The sequence below is a fragment of the Pipistrellus hanaki genome (assembly GCF_964339955.1).
Source record: "Pipistrellus hanaki genome assembly, chromosome: 4".
NCBI classification, from domain to species: domain Eukaryota; kingdom Metazoa; phylum Chordata; class Mammalia; order Chiroptera; family Vespertilionidae; genus Pipistrellus; species Pipistrellus hanaki.
This window is the reverse complement of record NC_140506.1, coordinates 46,783,422-46,803,678: the sequence shown is the minus strand read 5'-3', so window position 1 is coordinate 46,803,678 and position 20,257 is coordinate 46,783,422. Positions and strand designations below refer to the sequence as shown.

The following is a 20,257-nucleotide window of genomic DNA, read 5'->3' as shown; positions in this document are numbered from 1 at the left end:
ATCCATAAAGTAAACATCTGTGATTTTTTTTTTAACCAGGGGAAGGGGGTCTAAAGAGTTCCTATAAACGAGGGGAGGGGAGGAGTTTAGGTAGGAAGGGAGAGCACACCTGCGTGGCAGCAAATACGATATTTACATTGTTCTGTGCGAAAACAAAGTGGTCCCTGCACCGGGCCCTCGGGGGCATTTACGTGGCGGGAGATAAAGTGGAAAGCCTTTCCCCGCGTGCCAAATGGGGTTCTCCCCGCGGCGTTCTGCGTGGCGAGATAACAGGTACCCAGCGCTCCCGGGGCGCAGGGCTTCCCCGCCGCCGCACCCCGCCCGGCCCTCCTCCGCCTACAGGCCCCGCGAGGGGCGCCAGCCCCGGGCTCCCCAATCCCTGGGCTCCCCGAATCCATGGGCTCCCCGAATCCCCGGGCTCCGCGGAGGTGACTGCGGGGTTCCCAGCCCCGAAAGGCGCGCGGGACGCGTCCTCATTTGCCCTGCACCGCTCGCTCTCTAGGATGCCGGCTGCCGGCGCCCAGGACCAGCCAGCGGCGTGATAATTAATGGAATACAATATTTATGGTCCGAGGTATTGACTCTGAGGCGAGCGCGCCGGAGAGACAGCCCGTGGGGGTCTGACAAACAGGGGGAGGAGGGTGAGTGCACAAACATAATGACCGGGGTACTTATGTCTATCCGGTTTACTTACTTGCACCCGAGGTAGGTAACCTCGTGATAAATATTAATACCCACCTAGACAGCCCCTGCGCCCTCCTCCTGAGCTCTCCCTTCTTGAGCGCTGCCCTTGACAAAAAGGCCAGAGAGGAGGTTTTGGTGGTGTTGTTTTTCTTTTTTTAAAATAAAAACATAAAATGCTGCAAATATGAAAAATAGGTCACCAATAAAATTGGTCTCAGCATGGAGCGTAATTGCAACAAAGTGCCGCCGAGTAAAAATCGAGGAGTGTAGCTGGCTGAGGCGGCACAGTCGCGAACCATCTGCTGTGTATTAAAAGTGGTGCTGTAAATATTGCTGAGAGCTAATGCATTATCGGCTTCTATAAGTGCACAGGGCCTGTAAGCTTTCCATATGTTAGAATATGTAGATCGGGCCAGGGTACAGAAAGGTGTCCTATCAATCACCAGCTTCTAAAGCATTGTTTTGCCCACTCTTTGTGGAATTTTTGGCCCCAAAGTGTAGGATATCCATTCTTATTCTCTCCTCCCCGCCCCTCCCTCCATCCTCTCCTCTCTGCCTCGCTCTTTCTCTTTTTCTCTGTGGCCCTTTCTCCCAGCTCCTTCCCTCCATCCCCTCCTCCTCACTCCCTTCTCTCTAAGGGGATAGGGCAGGCGTGCTGACGTCACTTCACATCAGTCAAGGAGAGTAACTGTTTCAGAGAGAGGGAGCGAAAAATTCATCTGTTTTTCATCAGTGCTAAAGTTTTGCCTTTTTAATAGAAATGAGCCGCCCTGGCTGAGTACTCCTTCTGTTCTGAAGCCCCCTTTTGGGGGGAGGGAGGTCTGAAGAGATTGGGAGGTGTTCTTCATTCTGTGAGTCCAATCATCCTACACCTGCACCTAATGCCAGACTCAGCTCAAATAGGTAAACAAAATTTAAAAAAAAAAGAGGCAAACCTGATGTCTTCTAGGGAAGGTTTCACACCCAACACTTACTAGACAACTTTTGCCAAGGATGGTGGAGGGCTCTGGCTCCATAACACTTGTGCTTTGAGTCCTGAAACTCCTTCCCTTCTCTGCAGTTCCTCTGGTTGTAATTCCACCCCCCACACACCAAAACCGCCACACACTGCACAGCTCACAATTTCCCTGCTGTCCCTCTACTTTTCGAGGGAAAGCAGTCCGAGTCTTCCTTTTCCTGATGATACCCCACATTTAAGAATTAACTATAATTATCCCCTCATCGCCTCTGAGTTCCCCATCCCCCATACTTCTCAGCTACAAGTTTTTACTCCAATCTGCAAATCTGGTGTTAGGCAATTCCCTCCATTACATGGTCCACAGAGATCATTTTCTGTCTCCCCAATGCTGCCCTTGTCTCTCTCATTCTGCCTATTCCACACCATTCTCTCTTCCCCTTCCTCCACTCCCCACCTCGCCCTCTTGTGCACACCCAGTACAAACCTCCAGCACTTCCAGTGTGGACAAAACCTGCTGGTCATGACAAACCAAGTTCAATCAGCAAATAAATAAAACTCTTACTTTTTTTGGCTGCCGGCTGCATTCCCCCTCTGGCCGTTGCCTCCTTTAATTATAGGAGCTATATTTCTTCCCTGGGAGACATTCGAGGGGGTTTTTGGTTGGAAACTTGTTTCTGCTGAGTTATTTTGGAGCCAGGACCAGTGAGTGAGTGGCCGGTACCCAGAGGCTTTGAGTGAAGTGCAGATTGAGACATATCGAGTTCCCTCTAAAAGGATCATTTCATGTGGGAGGTTGGACACAAAGTTTGCACTCGTGACTGGCATTCCAGTGAGAGACATGCATATTTTAAAACAACAAAGCAAGCTAGAGAGAAGGCGTAGGGGAGGGGGGAAACTTGGAAAGAAGTTACTAAGTGACAAACATCTGTCAACATGGGATAATTTGTACACTCTGATGTAAAACTATCTGCCTCCTTAGAAGAAGTTCAAGGCACAGGATCCAGGAGAGCAAAGTGGGTACATACTTTATTCCTGTGTGATATGGTGAAAAGACACTTTCCCCAAAAATAGGTATAAGGTTGATTAAAACTTCATAAATGAGAATAGTTTTTAAATGTTTCTTAAAATAGTGGAGGCCTCTGAAATTGCTTCTTTCTGATAGTTAATACAAAATTAGGTCCATTTAATTTTGAACGATGTACTTTATTTAAACAAGAGAGAGTGATAAAGAGAAAAGTAGGACATTTATTGTAGAAAATAAAATGAACATTATCATGACCAAAAGGGAAAAAAAAAAAGCAGAAAAAGAAGAGAAACAAAAAAGCTCCAACAATCCCTGGTTGCTATGCTCTGGAAGTCTTTCACTAAAAACACCAACTTCTTACAAGTGCATGTGAGCTGAACATACAAACATCCACCTCCCGGCAGTGTCAACTAGGAGAAACGGCAAAATATTTTCAGGTCTCTCATTTACGTGGGAACTTTCCACAGCATGTTACACTTTGAGAGAGAAAAGCAAAAAAGTTCCTTCTTTAGGAAGGAAGTTAAAAAAAAAAAAAAAGGCAGAGTGAAAGATCAGGCAAGATCCTGGAACCTCCTCTTTTTTTTTTTTTTTCTTTTTTCTTTTTTTTTTTTCTTTTAATAGCATGAATTTCCAACAGCCACATGGAAGTTCAGGCTGCAGCTTCCACCGAGCAACCCCTTTCTCCTCCAGCTCTGAAGACAAAAGGAGAGGAGGCCTGGTGGTGAGCGGGATATCTCTGTTAGTTGTCAGCGCAGGTCCATGGGCCGGGAATGCTAATGAGCCCCTGGGCCCGCGGAGGACGTGGCTCTCCGCAGACCCTGCCGCTCACACACACACACCCGGGCTCCTGCCTGCCGACTGACAGGCACACAGGCAGAGCCTCGTGCTCGACCCTGTCTCTCTCCTTTTTCCTCCGAGCCCAGAGATCGATCGCTGACCCCACCACTGGGCCAACGCTTTATTTATCTGGCCGCGCAATGATATTATCAGCCTTAAACGTTATATACAGCAAATGTCTTCGTAAATCAACACAATAGGAGAGCCTGCGGAGACCAGCCTGGTCTGCCTTAAAGAAATCCCCTCGCTATCTCCCTCTCCTTCTCCCTCTCCCCCCCTCTCCCTTCCAGACACCCCTTCTCCTTTCTATCTTGGCAACCGGGGACATTTAAGACGCTGGGCTTGGGGATCTGATCCCTTGCTTTCAGCCTGGTTGGAGAAGGCCTTGGCAGACTAGGAGATGGATAGACACCGTTATCCACCCATCACTGTGATCTCCATCAGAGGTTCCCTTATCAGCCGGATCCGATTGCCTAGACCTACTCCACAGACAAGATCCGGATTTCTCTAAACTGGGGTAGGAAGAGAAGGCGAGGGCTGGAGGATCGAGTGTGCCACCTTGCACCGTGTTAATTGTTTTCTTTCCTCTCGATTACAGTCAGAACCCTCTCTTCTGCGTTGCATGTTATTTCTTTGTGCTTTAAAATTGAAACCACGTGCAGCCTTCTCCCCTTTGCGCACACACAATAAACGCACTGCCCCCTCCCCCAGCCCATCACACAACTATTTACATCTTGGTTACTCACTCAGGCTCCTCCGGCCCGGAGAGGAAATTGGCCCCTTGGGACTAGGTGAGGCTTTGAGAAAGCCCATCTCAAATCCATATCCTGGGCCCCCTCCCGGCCCCCCCTCTACCCTCTCCTAGCACAGGTGGTTGAGGCTTACTTTGGGGAGAGCTAGCAGGGGGGACAGCCAGGGAGAAAGGGAGCTGTGTCTGGCCAGGCCCAGGGGCTGCTGCCGGCCCGCACACCGGCAGGGCCAGCGGTGGCGGCGAGTGAGCCTCAGCCGCACCCGGTCCCAGTCCCAGCGCTGGGCGCCGCGCAAGCCGCGCAGGGAGCAGTCCTCACCCAGGTCCTCCCTGGCAAAGAAGTCCCACCACAAGTAAATAAGTCAGTAAATAAATAGGCAGATAAATAAATAATCTCCGAAGGGGGGAGGGGGGAGCTTGGAAAAATGGATTCGCTGACAGGGAGAGATAATAAATGAGAGGCGCTTTCAGATAGATATCTCAGACGTGAAATTGCGCCCAGCTGGTTGTGTAAGCAAACAAATAGTTTCATGTTAGGAACTCTCAACTTGTGGCTTGATGAATAGAACACGACAGAGGTAAATGGGTCTTTAACTCATTTAGGAATACAACTCTTTGGCTTTCCAAGTTGTAGGCGCAGGGGCGCGGCGGAGGCTGAGCAGGCCTCTAACAAGAGTTTTATTAGTTGCCACTGGTGTCTCCCTGCGCACCCACCCCGCGGCCCTCCAGGCTCCCCCGTCTGCAGACATCCCTGCGATTTGTTCTGAGGGATGAGGGAGTTTCTGGAGGTGACCTACACTGTGGACGATATAAGGACTTCGAAGAAAAGGAGGAGGAGGAAGAGGAAGAGGAGGAGGAGGAGGAGGAGGGGGAAAAGGAAAAGGAAAAAGAGGAGGAGAAGGAGGAGGACGAGGAGGAGGAGGGGGAAGAGGAAAAGGAAAAGGAGGAGGAAGAGGAGGAGGAGAAGGAGGAGGAGGAGGAGGAGGAGGAGGAGGAGGAGGAGGAGGAGGAGGGGAATGATTAAAAAATGAAAATAAACTTTTTGCACGCCCCAAGCAGACAAGCTCAGGTGGGTGCCCAGTGCCCTTGAATGCACAGCCAGCCCGGCGGGCGGGAGGAGGGGCCTCTGGGATCTGATCATCTGAGCCCCTTTCGGTAGCCAGAGACAGCTCACCCGCACCAGCCTGGGGGGCAGAGCCTGGGAACACCCCCCCCCCATTCCCACCCCGGCTTCTGCCACGCCTGGGGCAGGTTGGGGTGTCCCATGGGGCAAAGGTCAGATTGGAACTCCCCCGAGCAGGGTCCTGTCTGGCCTCAGAGGAGGCGCAGCCGCACTCCCCAAAGGTTCCCGCAGGAAGGCACCTCCGTCCCGAGGTGGCCTTTTTGATGTTTTCAGCAAAGCTTGTAGTTTAAACTGACTTCAAAGCCCTCCAAGTTCTGGTGGCTCAGCAAGTGTTTCGGTTGGAAAAGGGGACGCTTGGCTTTCAGATGTCACAGGTAATTCCCGGAGGGGAGTCCTCTTGTGTGGGCCGCTCTGCCCAGATGCATTTCGCTGGGGACCCGTGGGGGATCCCTGGCCTCTGCCTCGCCCGCCCCGTCCCCCCAGCCTCCTCCCTGACTCCGCAGGCCGGCCCAGGCCCCAGGGGTGCAGGAGGCTCCGGCCTCGCCTGCCTGCGCCTCACACCGGGCGCCAGGCTCGCCCTGGCGCTCAGTCACCGCGTGGGGGACTCCAGGCGGCCACCCAGGCAGAGGCTCCCACCTGCGCTGCATCGCCTCCTGCCAGGCGGCTTCCAGGGGCCGTGGAGGTGCGGAACCGAGAGGGGCAGCCTGGCTGCTGCTGGAGCTGCCCCTGGGCACTGCCAGGAGGTCCACGCCTTGGCCACTGCTCAGCCCTGCCCCGCAGCCTGTCCATCGGAACCCAAAGGACCATTTGTGGGTGTGAGAAGGCTCAGGCCCTGGCTCTGATGCCTGGACCTGGCTCCTAAACCTCCCCTGAACGCGGGCACATTCAGGAGGCCGACAGCTAGAGAAAGCCGCCTGTCCTGCCCCCAAGGCCCCTGAGTCCCGGAGGCTCCATCTCTCTGGTGGAGACACACAGAGCCCCCTGGAGACTGTGTGTTACGCAGGTGAGGATGCCCCAGCAGCCTCAGAGACAGCAGAGGAGGAAAGCACTGCTGGCAGCCCCCAGCCTGCTGCTCACCCCAGCAGCAGAGCGCCCCTTCCCCTCCCTGGTCCAGCCCCACAGCCTCCCAGTTTTTAGCCTGAGCCTGTGGGGAGCTCTGTGAGGCCCAGGATGGGCTGCTCCTCTTCCCATGCTGGCTCTTCCTGGGGTGAGGTCCCAGGGGCCCCCAGGCAGTGAGCAGTGGGCAGTGGGTGCCACTCCAGCCTGCCTAGCACAGCCACCTTCGTACTGACACCTCTGGACCCTGGAGCGGGTGCCTCCTACAGTCCAGGCCTTGGCTTCTGCCAGTCCCACACTGCGTGCCTTGTGTGTGGGCCTCCATATTGAAATTAATTGAAAAATACGTTTCCGACCTATGAAAATGTTTATCTGTTTTCATCAGAGGGATCACACTGTAATGAATATATTTACATCTCATTTGGAGAAAAGCAGGAAAGATGGGGAGCTCTTAGGGACACAGCATGGCTTCCCCTCTCTCACCCCACTGGGCCCTGGCTCTGCCATCAGCCTGGAGGACGTCTTGGGAGGCCATCAGGGGTTAAATCTGAGTTCTCCCCAGGACCCAACTGCCTTGGGTTGCCCTAGGTACAAAGACAGTGCTCCTGAGTGTGGTGTGAAGGATGAGGGACATTTCTGAGTGGGATCAGTGGGTTGGAGTGTAGGAGCTCGTTAATGCATTTTTAATGGAGTGAGGTGGGGACCTGGAGACTTCTACAATACATAGCATATTGAAAGCAAAACTTTGTCAATTGCTTCTAAAAGTGGTGTGCTAGCTTGAAAAGGGCCTGTTTGGGGCTGGGGAAGGCGGAGGGGGGTGAGAGGTGTTATTTTAAAAGATCTGGCTTTATTAATATGGGTAGAAAAAGCTCCGTTGGCAGTATGTGTTCTCCAAGTGCCGCCAGTGATCCTGTAAAAACATCCCTGCTCTGAAAGCTGTAAGAGAGCAGCCATGCCCATCCCAAGCACACCCAAGGAGAGGCCCGGCGGGAGGCTTCTGCCCTGCTGGGCCACTAGGACCCAAACACCCCGTTTGAAGAGGACCTGCTCCAGCCTAGCTCCCCCACTCCAACATCTCAGGCTCACACCCTTAAGGCCACAGCAAGGCCCTTCCACTCTCCCCTCCCCCAACACACCTGGAGGGCCCTGCATGGAGCCCCTTCGTGGGGTTTGGAAAAGGGCAAACCCTCCCCACCTCTTCAGCGGGCCATAGAGGGAGCAAAGCCAGGGCTCCCAGCACCTCTCTCCCAGGGCCAGGGAGAGGCCAGACCCTCCCATCACAGGCATGAGGTACAGCGGTGCCTGAGCAATCCTTTCCCTCCCTTGACCCTCCTCTTCTAATGCGTCACACCCCTACAGCCAGGCAAGTTCCCACGGGCAGTCCCGGAAGCAGGTGGTGCCTGAGCCTGGACCAGCCATAGGACCAGGTCCGCCAGCCCGAGGCCCAGCTGCACACAGGACCTCTACGGCCCACCGCACCGCCCACAGGGACACAGGGAGGCTTGCAGCCACGGCTCCCTGTCGTCCCTGACCACAAGGGCCCCCGCAGCGCCTGGCCCTCTACATTTACAAAACCAAGCACTGGCTTGGTTTAGGAAACAAACATAGCCAACTTGGTACTAGACCTTAAAATTTCCCCCCTCTTAACCCCACCCCCACTCCAGTAAGAACTGGAGTGGAGACTAATTGGAGTGTTCTTTTGCACTGATGACATCTGTCAAACAACCAGACGCGTGGGTTTTTGCTAAATTCTTTTATTTTTGTTTAAATTTTCACTTCAATTTTAATTCTTGAAGAACAGCCTTGACAACATATATCGCACTCATTATAAGAAGCAAAGGGTTATATCAAAAATTATTAGTATAGAATCACAGGAAATCTGGTTTGGAACCAGAAAAAAATACAAAACAGATATAGATACATAGACACAGGACAATTTTTTTTTTTATAATTATTTGGAAAATGTTATTTTCCCCTAATTCTTGTTTCCTTTTTTTTTTATGTGCATACGATGTTTAAATTTTACAAAAAAATGAAAATAAAGACTAGTATCTTACAAAATGAATAACAATGTTGGGGTGGGGGGGTGCGTGTGTGTTTCTACATAGGATTCAGTCCACTTCCGTGTGTTGTTTTTCTGTACAGAATATATCCACATCCGTCCACAATAAATCCTGGAAGGTCCGTTAGTCTCCTTCTGTTTTATTAAAATTCCTCATGGTCCTCTCTTCCAAAGATTGTTTGCTTTTTCTCACCAGACACAAGGTCCTGTTCCTTTCCTTCCCAGTGGGTTCACAGATCTGATCCTAAGAGTCTCTTGTTCTCCTGGATTGTAGCGTTTCTGTAGGGTGGGCTGCTCCTGCCTTCTCTCCCCTCCTTCCCCCCTGCCCAGCCTGCCCAGCACGCTGCACCCTGCATCAGCTGCCCGGTGTCCCCCAGGCTTTGGAGTCCACGGCCCTGCAGGTCCTCTGAGTCTCTAAGGAGGTGGGGGCAGGTGGGAAGTGCCCGAGGATTAGGAACACTGGATGGACATGTAAGGCCAGTTGAAGCTGCTCCCGGACAGTAACATATCGCGGATGAGAGTTTCGATGGGGGTTTTACCTACCAAACGGACGAAGAACAGCTGCTCGATGACAGAGGAGGACACCGTGCGCAGCGAGGGCAGGCGCAGCAGCAGTTTGCCGAAGCGGCTGGGCTGGTTGGGGTACTGGCTCCTCACGTACTCCTCCAGGGCACACTGCGACTTCTCCTGCAGGCTCTCGATGTGGGCGGCATCCGACAGGCCACAGGCGTCTGCCCAAGCGGGAGCCCCCGGAAGGGAAGAGAAGGGGAGTGGGCACATGGTCAGGTCGGTGAACAGCAAAGGCACAAACAACAAGCCATTAAAAGAATCTTGTTTTTTTTAGGAGTAAAGGAGGAAAAAAGGAATAGAAGAGAAAATGAAAGAAGCCCACCCCTCCATGCTTCCCCACTCCTCGACCAGCCCCAAAACAAATAAAATAAACCAAACCCCCACCAAGCCCAGGGGGGCTGGAGAGAGAAGCACACACAGGCAGAGGCAGCAGCCTCTCTCGTCCCTTTGTGCTTCCTCTTTCACCTTTGGATGAAGCAATGTACGATGCTGGAGCCATGTTTGCTGCGCGGAGCAACCTGTCTCTGCCTGCAGGGGAGCATCCCTGCACCGGGCTCATTAGAAGCAGGACGTTCACCCCACTCCCCCCTGCTTTCTGGGGGTTCAGGAGCCCTGAAGAAATGTGCAGCCTGAAGGCAGTTCCTCAAGGCTTCGTGGAGCCCCCCTCTCAGCCAATGACCCCAACCAGAACCCTCAAGGAGAACCTAGATTGTGTCGTGAACAAGCACATGAGAGCAGGCAGGGCATCCTGGGCTGGCAGTGCCCGGGATCAGATCGAGCACAGGCTTTAGGAAGAGAGAGGATTTGAGATCCACTCTCCATGCAAGCAAGGGCTCTGCAGCACAAAGCCTTGGTGAGGGTGTACGCTTCTACCTGCGCCTTAGATCAAGTAATTGAAAATTGGTCACATCTCTGTAAACTGTATAATGATCAGGAAGAATGTGGCTCAGTTACTCCAGGCTGCGGAAAGGAGACATCTTTAGGATCAGACACAAAGCTGGGCTAGAGGCAGCAGCTGCTGCTACTGCTTCAAACTGGAAGGTGGGGAGTTGAGGGGGGATTTGGGGAGATAGGCTTCCTTTACAGGAACAACGGGGAATGGGGGGAGGCACCTACACGCAAGGACAGCATCTCAAAACCTGTGTGTTTATCTCATCGATAAACCAAGGCTCCTCTTGGTCTCCTAAAAATGTTTCAAGACAGCAGTGTATACTATATCAACTAACTGGAGGCAAGCAAATGGAGGGGATGGTGGAATCAGGGGAATGAGGTGAAGGCTTCCTCCCCTAGTTTTAAGGCCTGTGTTGTTTCTTATATTAATAATGAATACTTCACAAACAGGAAGATCGCAGAGGGACCCTTAGCCAGTCAGGAGGTTGACTAGAGATCAAAGGCAGAGTTTGCTAATATATAGATCTGGGAAGAAATCCATGCACGGCGGCGATGCCCCTGGAAGGACACTGCATATTTGTGAATGGGCAAGTGTGACCCTACAAAGACATAGCAAATGATTCAAAAGTGAAACCTGTGTCTGCTAGGTTTCTGAGCTTCATGTCCTTATATTTCAAGAACTGGGGCTTATCAAACACCCTACCCCCTTCATTTACAAGGCTATGGCCTTGAGCAAAAAATACAAATAAAACTAGTGATGATGATTCAAGAACTTCTGAGGCAAGTGTCCTTTGACCCCAGACCCAGACCGGGTTCCTGTCAGATGTCTAATTACTCCAGCCAGCTGCTAGGGTGCATCCACACCCGCCTGCCTTGGGAAATCAGTCAGGTTTTATGGCTGGCAGGGCGAGGGCAGGAGCACTTTGGGGCTTTGCTCCTTAGAGAGGGGACCCCGAGGTCTGCCCTTGGCCCTGCTTGCTAACCTGGCTCTGCTGAATAGCCACCATGCAGACTCATATTTACATATATCTTGCTTTACATGCATTATCTGCCCATTATTCGTCAGGATCCCTTTCAGCCTCAGACAATGCAAAATGAAAAGGACCCACTGATACCCCAGCAGATTTTTTTTTTTTTTTTAAAAAAAGACCCATATGGCGTCCCCTCAGGTCCGTAAAATATTTATCTGATATTTATGATGAGGGACCCCAGAGTGCAAGGTCACTACCCTTCTCCCAGCAAGACCACACCAAGGGAGAGAAGCCCAGGAAAGTCTTGCCTGGGCCCTGTGCTGGCTGCTTTGATATCTTTCCTCCTTTGAAGGCAGAATGCCTGTAGCTCAGTGGACTGCCAGGTGCCAGGCGGCAAGCCCTATGGCCCTAGTTTGGGCCTGGCTTCCCAGCGTAAACAGTCAGCCCCTCTCTGGATATTCCTGCAACAGGATTCCCCCAACTGAGGACAGACGGTACGAGCTCTTAGATGGATTGGGTGGTTGTGGTAGCAAAGTGAGGTGAGCAGGGGGTGTAATGTAGTCCATATTTATATGCCATGAGTTATATATACCCCAGATCAGAAAGGGAGTCAGCATGTGCAAAATCCATGTCTCACTTTTTATATGGCAGTGTCAATGTGGGAAACCTCAATATTTCTTCTACGGTATATGGGAAAGAAATTATGTAAATAAATAACCATTACTGTTCAGGCCCTCCCGGCTTAGCCTTTGTAGTGCAGAGAATGTATTTCATGTTGTGCATTCAGAAGAGTTTAGTGTTCAGGAAATATAGATGTAATCAGCTGCCATAACTAGAAATCAAAGTTATTATTGTACTGAAAATGGATTTATTGTATTTATGTTAACTAGGTGGCTCCTTTCAGGGAAGGTCTCATTTATTTGAGGGAATATTTAGGTGTATGAATTAATGAATTTTTTTTTTAAAGTAAGTTCAGGTCATGACCTAGTCTTTGGATGCTGTCCAGAATATTAAGGATTAAGCATACCATCCGGAGGCCAAATGTGAAAACCACCACAGGGAACCCCCCGTGCCAGCTTCAAATACTTAACTGGAGCAAACCTCATTGGACAATATGTCTAAAACTGTCTTTTCCATCATTCAAAGTTTGCTCAAAAGTTGGATGACTTTGAGAAGGCTTCCCATGAATTCCCTTCTGGCTGGCAATCAAAACAAGTTTAGTCAAAAGTGGAAATGTGTTGTATGAAAGAGGGGGGTGAATTACTACTGACAGCTCCATTTCCATTTTCAGATACTCTGCTTGCAATTTTCCAGCAAAATAATGTTATTGTTCACTTCTTGCCTCCCCCTTGCGCCTTGAAGAAACTTCTTTGGGCCTTTTTTTTTTTTTTTTTTTTTTTTTTTTTTTTTTTTTTTAAGAAACACTTTACACAGGGATGTTTTAGGATGAAAGTTGAAAGAAAAGCCAAATAATTCCACAGTCTACTCTGCAGCCTTGCCACAGTTCTTGCCTCTCTCTCTGGGAAAGGGCAGGGGATCGGAAAAGTCAAGGGAGTTCAAAGACCCTTAGGCAGGACAAGGCCAAGGGAGGAGAGACCTCTCTTGAGAAGACCTCTGTCCAGCTTCGAGTCACATATTCTGCTTCAAGACACCTCACTGGACGAGGCTGTAAAACCCCAGCCTCCCTGACACTGGCTTGCTTCCTGATTAATTTGGCGAAAGAGCCGGGTGGTGGAGAGCCAGCCAGCCAGGCCCAGGCCTGCCAGAACTAAGGCAGCCTGGTCATTGCCTCCCAGGCTCTTTGTCACTTGTGAAAAACACGTTTCTATCAAGAAGACTTATTAAGATAAAATGCATTCAAACTCCAAGGAGGCCATTCAATAAATCTTCCATTTGTTTTAAGGTTCTCACTTTATCCTCTTGCAGAGAACAACTCCCTCTCCCAGGAGCAGACCTGTGTTTTCACTGAAAGTGAAAGGGGGGCAGTCCAAGTCCAGAGCCATGGCCACCCTGCATACAAATGAGATGCTCTTGTCTAAATAAATTATCTGCTGCTCCGATCGATATTAATACTACATTTGCTACATTACAATATTGTGCAAATTTAAGAGTCATCTTAATACAACGTAAATACGATTCTTCACGCATGAAAGCCAAGAGATACTGATAGATTGTACCACTGCTTACTGTTCAGCCAGGCCGTGGGGAAGGGGTTTCACCATCTCCGCTCAAGAGTGGTTTTAATTTGGCCTTGGGGTGTCCTGGTTCTAGGCTAGATTTATTAGGATAGTTTATTTGTTCTCCGAACGGAGGAATGAAAAACAATAGTGCCAATACTGGAGGTAAAATTGCAGCTCTAACCTGCTCACAGTGGGCAAGGCTGAGATCCAGCCTGGGCCGCTCTGTTCCCCACCAGCGTCCCTTCTGGCTTTGTTTATATTTCCCCCATTACCTGCTGTCCCGGGTGTTTATATGTTTCCCTCTTGCAGGTTACAATAATAAAAAAGGCGGGCAGTGTTCTCAGAGGCTCAGACCAGAGCCTTCAAAGGCAACACTAATGCACTTTCCTGGAAGTTAATTTGAACCATCTATCATAAGAGGAATTGTTAACATGCATGTTACCACCGCCTACATTTAATTTGATATTTTTTAAGGCACTCTGTTAAATTTCCGACGCTCAAGTGTTTTGCATGGCGATGAGATTTACCTCCGGGCAGGGGAGCCTACCCACACTTTCGGATTCCCCAGCCTTGCTTTTTTTTTTTTTTTTTTTTTTTTTTTTTTTATCTTTCTTGTTTAGATCGAATCCTTTTTTTACTACCCTCAATAACCCCAGCAACTGCAAACATGAATGGTTTCCGATAAGGGAAAATCGGGCAGCAATAAAAGGGGATTATTTATGATTTACTTGTGCGTATTCTTCTCTTTCCCACCTATGTGTGTGTGTGTGTGTGTGTGTGTGTGTGTGTGTATGCGCGAGCGCCTCTCTGTCGGGAAACTCATCCCTGAGCGTGCCGCACGGAGGAGAAAGCCGCATTCCCACGTTCTCTCCTTCCTTCCCCTCCCCCAGAAACACACACACACACACATGGACACACACACACACACACCGCACACACACACACACACACACACACACGCACACCGAACACACGCGCAGCCAGGCGATCCACAGCACCGCTCCCCCACGAGACCCGCACCCGCCGCCGCCCCGCGCGGGGGTCCAGGCCGCTAGGCCCGCAGCCGTATCCTCCTCTCCCTCCTGCACCGCCAGGCTCTCAAGATGGCAGCGCCGCCACCAGCCGCGTCTCTACCGCGGGGGGAGAGGGAGGAAGAGGGGGCCCCAGCAGGTCCGGGCCAGGCCCCGGGTCCAGCGGCGGGCGGCGGCCGTGCAGAAGGCGGCCCGGCCGGCCCCAAGGCGCCCGCGGTGGCTCCCCGCGCGGCCTGGCCTCCGAGCGAGCGAGCGAGCGCAGCCTCACCTGACGTGAACAGCACGATGGCCTTGAGGCAGCTGTACTCGGCCGAGTCGACGTGCAGCGCCTTGAGCTTCTCCACCTGCTCCTGGAAGATGCGGATGTGGTCCATGAAGGCCACGACGCGGTCGGCGGACATGGGCGAGGCGTGCAGGCCGGCGGCGGCCAGCAGCGGCGCCACGTGCAGCGGCATGGAGCACTGCGCCGCGTTCAGCACGAACAGCTCGCTCCAGGTGAGGCGCAGCAGGGACACCTGGTCAGTGATCTGCAGGTCCGGGAAGAAGGGGATGTTGCGGGCCCACTCGACGGCGCTGAAGAGCAGGCGCGCGGCCAGCTCGCAGATGTTCTCGATGCCCATGATGTTGTTGGGCTGCATGCACTGGCTGCCGTAGCGCGAGGTGGGGTAGGGCTCCGCGCGCAGCAGCAGCGAGATGTAGCCCGACAGGTAGCAGTGGCCGTTGAGGGGGTCCCCGTTGGTGAGGGCGTACTGGCCTGGGTTGGGTTGGGTGGGAGGCATTCTTCCTCGCTGAACCGCTGGCGGAAAGAGAGAGAGAAAAGAGGCAATGTGCATCCAGGGGGCTTGCGGACAGAGCCGCGCTGCAGAGCGCCCGGCACAATGTAATGCGGAGGCTCTTCCCACAGTCACAAGCTCCCCGAGCATTTTCTCCTGCGCTCGCCCTGATGGCCTGCACCCAGAGGAGACCTGGGGTGAGGCCCTCTTGCTCCGCTGGTCGGTCCATCCATCGCCTGCGCGCACCTGGTCACGCAGCCCTGCCAGAGCTAGGCCTGACTTCAGGGCCCCCAGGCCCAGCATGCCCGAAAATCCCACCCAACCCCTCTACCACCGAGGGGTGACACGCAGATCAATGAAATCCCCCTCAGCCCCTCCAGAGTGAAACAAATCAGGGTAGAAAATAAACAGCAGAAACCAGAGAGAAAGGTTGTGGTTCTAGGCAAATGCCTAGCTGCCTCTTCATTTGCAAGCAAGCAACATTCTGCTAAAAAAAAAAAAAAAATGCTTCCATAGTCTCTAAAAATGCCATCGAATTACCCTTAAAATAGATACAAGTTACATATGCTACTAATCACGTACAACTTTTCAATAGAAAACAAGTATCCTTCTTCCCTCCCCTCTCCTCTCCACCCCATCGCCCCACACCAAGTTCTCACTGTTAAAAGCAACAGAAAATTGAAAAAATTTCAAGAAAAAGTTGAACTTACAGTAGCCAAACATTATGGGGAAAAGTAGGAACAATAATTAATGTCTGTCCTGCGTGGTGCCACTGCAACCTGCAGCCAGCGTTTGCCCAGTGAATGCACGAGCTTGCAACTGCAAAAACACTGGATTCATTAACCATCTGAATGCAAAACGTAAGCATGCTTTGAGTTCTTAAAGCTGACCAAAGTTTTTTTTTTTTTTTTTTTTAATGTGTATGTTTTACTTCAACAGTGCCAGCGTTTTAAATTGCCATGTAAACAAAGACAACTCTAAGAAAAGTTAGGGCTACTGAACTCCCCCCCCCAACAAATTAATGTAGATATGTCCATGTACATGTAGCTGTCTTATTTCAGGTTGTGCACTGTTTTCTTAAGTTTGCTTTGATTCCATTTGTAATGCAAGTACCAATGCAATCTCAGCTCTTGAAACATAATGGCTAGAATACTTTTTCCTCCTAATTATAGTTTTGAACTTGGCAGTTATTTTTCAATTAAATGAGAGCACAATTCAAAGTTGTTGGTTTTTTTCTCTCCCACCTCCACCCCCCAGATGCCTACAAAAATCTTCCTGGAGCTAGAAATGAAGTCGTCATATTTGCCTGCTCTTTGAGATCTGAAGGAATTCAATTTCTTTTTCCTGTGGCATATAAAATATAATTTTAAAGTCAATTACAAGAAGGAGTAATCTGCATTCTGCAAAATTGACTGGTTCGCTCATTCGACTATAAGACATCTTTAATGATTGTCAGGAGATAAACTTTAACTGTAAGTGGCTAAATATATTTATAAGATAAGTGCTGCATCTCTTGCCACATGAACATGAAGCATATCTAAATACAACATCAAAAGTTGCGTTAAAAGAAACCAAAGCCACACAACACAGGGATTAAATGATGTGGAAGCTCATGCCAGCTGCAGTCTCTCTGTGCCTTACAGCCAAATCAGAAGGTTCGGTAAATGCCGTTGTAAATTGTAATTTGTATGCAGTATTTAAGCAGAGGGTGGAGTTTGATGAAGAAATAAAATGAGTATCATGCTTTTTAAAAAATGACACAACTATGAAAGCAAGGCTCAGTCACAAACTTTCCTTTCAAAGTAGAGGGGTGAAAACAAGGCCACGGCTCCGGAGGAGGCGGCCCCAGCTCCGCGAAGAGGAGAGGGAACCAGTGAACAGGCCAGAAGCCCCCCCCCCTTCCCCTAATTAGACCTACAAGTGCAATAAATCTCACTCCTCTTTTTCCATGCTAAGCTTCCACAAGGATGATGCAGCAATGAATCTACGCAGGGTACTCCAGTCCCCAGCCCTCCCCCATTTCAAATAAAGAGAAGGAAGAGGTGGAGGGGAAAGTGAGATGCAAAAAACACAGAAACAAGACTTTTCTGGGGGTTGGGACGTGAGCACCCCTCCCCAAGTTCATGCCAGCACAGCCCCAAGCATCCTCACGCACACGCGGGAAAGAGACACACATCGAGCACATCCAAGACAGAGGAAGAAGGGGGTGTTTCAGCCACAGCTCACGATCCCAGGGACACAATCCCGAGCAGGCAGCGAGAGGGATGGAGGAGCCGGGGAGATGAGCGCAGGCCGGGAGGGGGAGGCAGCGGCAACGAGCTGGGGGGGGGGGGGGGGACGCCGGGGGAGGAAGGCAGCAGCGGGGACAGGGGAAGCTGGGACGGGCCAGGACTGCGGGAGCCCCAGCCCCATCCAGCAGCCACCTCTGTGAGAGGGAGAGAGAGAGAGAGAAAGAAAGAGGGCCGGGGAGGCGGGCGAAGCTCAGGGAGAGGAGCAGAGAAGAAGAAATATTCACCTTCCCGCCTCATGCCCACTTTGAGGCACTTCTTGAGGCGGCAGTATTGGCACTGGTTGCGGTGGTGCTGGTCGATGGGACAGTTCCTGTTGGCACGGCATGTGTAAGTTAAGTTCCTGCGGACGCTCCTCTTGAAGAAACTTTTGCAGCCCTCGCAGGTGAATTGGCCGTAGTGCTTGCCGCTCGACTTGTCCCCGCACACCACGCACTCGATGTGCTGCTGGCTCTGGCCCGAGCCGGGCGGGCCCTGGCCCTTGTCCCCCGCGGCGCCGGGGGTGGCGGGCGCGCCGGGCTGGCCCGGGGTCTGCGGGGTGTGCGGCGCGCCCGAGCCCGCCTGCTGCTGCTCCCCGCCGCCGCCGCCGCGGGCCGCCTGCGCTGCGGGGTTGGGGCCGCTGGGGTTGCCCCCGGCCACGTCGTCCTGCGGATCTCGCAGCTGCTAACTACCATTGCCATATCTTTGGGCCCGGGGAGCGCTGGGGGGGAGCCGAGCTGCTCGCCGAGGGCCGCGGGGCGCGCGGGCGCGCCGGGAGGGGAAGGGGAAGGGGAAGGGGGGAGGGGGAGGGGGTGGGGGGCCCGCCGGGCGCCCCGGGGTCGCGGGAGCCGAGCCCGAGCCGCGCACCGGCCGCTGCCTCTGCCTCTGCCGCCGCCGCCGCCGCCGCCGCTACCGCCTCGGCCGCCCCGCCGCCGCCGCCGCTGCGCGCCCGCCCGCCCTGCTGGCGTTTTGTTGTGGTTCCTGCTGTTTTCTTTCTCTCTTTTTGCAGCCCCCCCAGGCTCTCAGGATCCCCCCCCCGCAACACCCCTGCTCCCCTCGCCCGCTCCCCCCCGCGCTCCGATCCTGGGGGGGCCGCGCTCTCCTTCCCCCCCTCCCCACCCCCCCGGAGAGCGAGCTCCCTTCTCTCTGGCTTTTTTCTTCTTCCCCAAGTTGCAAAATCAGAAATGGCACAGGCGGCAGCCGGGAGCGGCGCGGGGCGCAGCGCCGGGGGCGGCGGGCATGGGCCACGGCGCGCGCACACACTCGCCCTCCGCCTCGCCCGCACCCCCGCGCGCACACACACACTCACACACACACACTCACACACACACAGACACACACACTCGCACACACACACTCGCTCACCCGCGCCAGGCGCCTGCCCGCCCGCCGACCGCCCGGGCTGCGCGCGGAGCTCGGGCTGAGCCGACCCCGAGGAGGACCGCGCGGGCGGCGGCGGCGGCGGAGAAGGAGACGGAGACGGAGACGGAGGTCGGGGCTGCGGGCGCCGCTGGAGCCGCCGCCTCAGCAGCTGCAGCGCCGCGCGCCGCCGGCGGAGCCGGGCCCGGGCCGGAGTCCGAGCCGGAGTCGGGGCCGCGGCCGGAGCGCGAGCCCGGGTCGGGGGCCGCCCGCGCCGCCGCCGCCGCCGCCGCTGTCCCGGCGGCAGGCGCCCTGGCTGGGCTGGCGGAGCAGGGGAGCTCGGGGAGCCGCGCGGGGCGCGGGGCGAGGCTGCCGGCGGCGATCAGGGCGCGCTGGAGTCGGGGGGCCAGGTCCAGGGCCGGACGCCGCCAGCCATTCAGGAAGGCAGAGCCGGAGAGCGGGAGGCGGCGGGCGAGGAGGATCACACACACTTTGCTCTTTTTGTTGTGCCGGTGGCGCCGGGCGCTCGCTGCCTCCTTCTTCTTTGGGGAGGTGGTGGAAAGGAAGGAAAATAGGAGATAATTCACGCCGCCGGCGACGAATTCACAGCGAGATGGAAAAAACAAAATTCAAAAGAAAAAATGAATTGGAAAAAAAAAAAGCGAGAGAGATATCCAAAGTAGGTCGAATAAATAATCCTCTTCTTTTCCTCTTTCTTGCTCCTTCTTCTGCTTCTTCTGCTATAACACACAGAGCTAGTTAAAAAAACCCTGGAGATCGCCCAAAAATGTTCTTTTTTTAGTATTTTAAATAAGTGCTCTTCAGCCGGGAACCAGCACCCTCCCTCCAAGAAAAATCATATATGTATAAAATAACGATAAGAAGAATACGAAGGGGGTGTCTCCTCCTCCTCCTCCTCCTCCTCCTCCTTTTTTTTTTTTTTTTTTTTTTTAAGTTTAGCCCTCTCTCTTCTACAGGAATGGAGTAAAAAAGACAAGAAGGAGGGAGAAAAAGGAGAGAGAGAGAAGAATACGGGGGAAACAACTAAGAGGATATGTAAGAAAAGAGAAAAAGGAGAGAAGAGAGCGAGGGAAAGAAGAGAGAGAGATTGAGAGACTGAGAAAGAGAGGCAGAAGAGGAGGAGAAGGAGGAGGAGGAGGAGGAGGAGGAGGAGGAGGAGGAGGAGGAGGAGGAGAGAGAGAGAGAGAGAGAGAGAGAGAGAGAGAGAGAGAGAGAGAGAGAGAGAGAGAAAGAGCGATCCCAAAATTGAATGCGTTTAATCGGGAGGACTCGCAGAGCAATGTTTCCGAAAGGGGGATCTGCGCGAATGTCTGTATATAGTGAACTTTGACACTACTATTGAAACTGACACGTTTCTATGGAGATCGCTGCCTTATATGGAGCTCGTGTCAAGGAGCCAGGAGAAGGGCTGCTGGCAACTGATAATCAAAGGAGACTGACTGGTCAGAGCCCTGAATGGGAGGGGGGGGGGAGGGAGGAGAAAATGGGAGGCTAAGGTTAGCCATGCCTCCTGCACGCCATTGGTTGGAGAGTCCCTCCCCCCCTCCTCTTTCGCTCCCCCCCCCCCCAGCTACCCACTGACAGGGATGGGGAGGGGAGGAGGAGAGAAAGTGAGGGAGGGGGGTGTGCTTCTGACAAGCGCAATTTACATTGAGATCGCCCTGCTCTGCTATTTACTCTGAGACCTGATTAGTATGGGTCG

At 52.8% G+C, this 20,257-nt stretch overlaps 1 protein-coding gene across 1 annotated transcript; it reads right to left on the bottom strand.

Annotated features, from left to right (window-relative positions):
- Nucleotides 1-8,168: 8,168 nt before the first annotated feature.
- Nucleotides 8,169-17,882, bottom strand: NR2F1 (nuclear receptor subfamily 2 group F member 1). Its single transcript, XM_084881943.1, is given in 4 exon segments — nucleotides 8,169-9,223; nucleotides 14,404-14,931; nucleotides 17,424-17,855; nucleotides 17,858-17,882. Coding segments are annotated over 4 exon segments (1,260 nt in total). The 5' UTR covers nucleotides 17,877-17,882; the 3' UTR covers nucleotides 8,169-8,942.
- Between the last annotated feature and the right edge of the window lie 2,375 nt (nucleotides 17,883-20,257).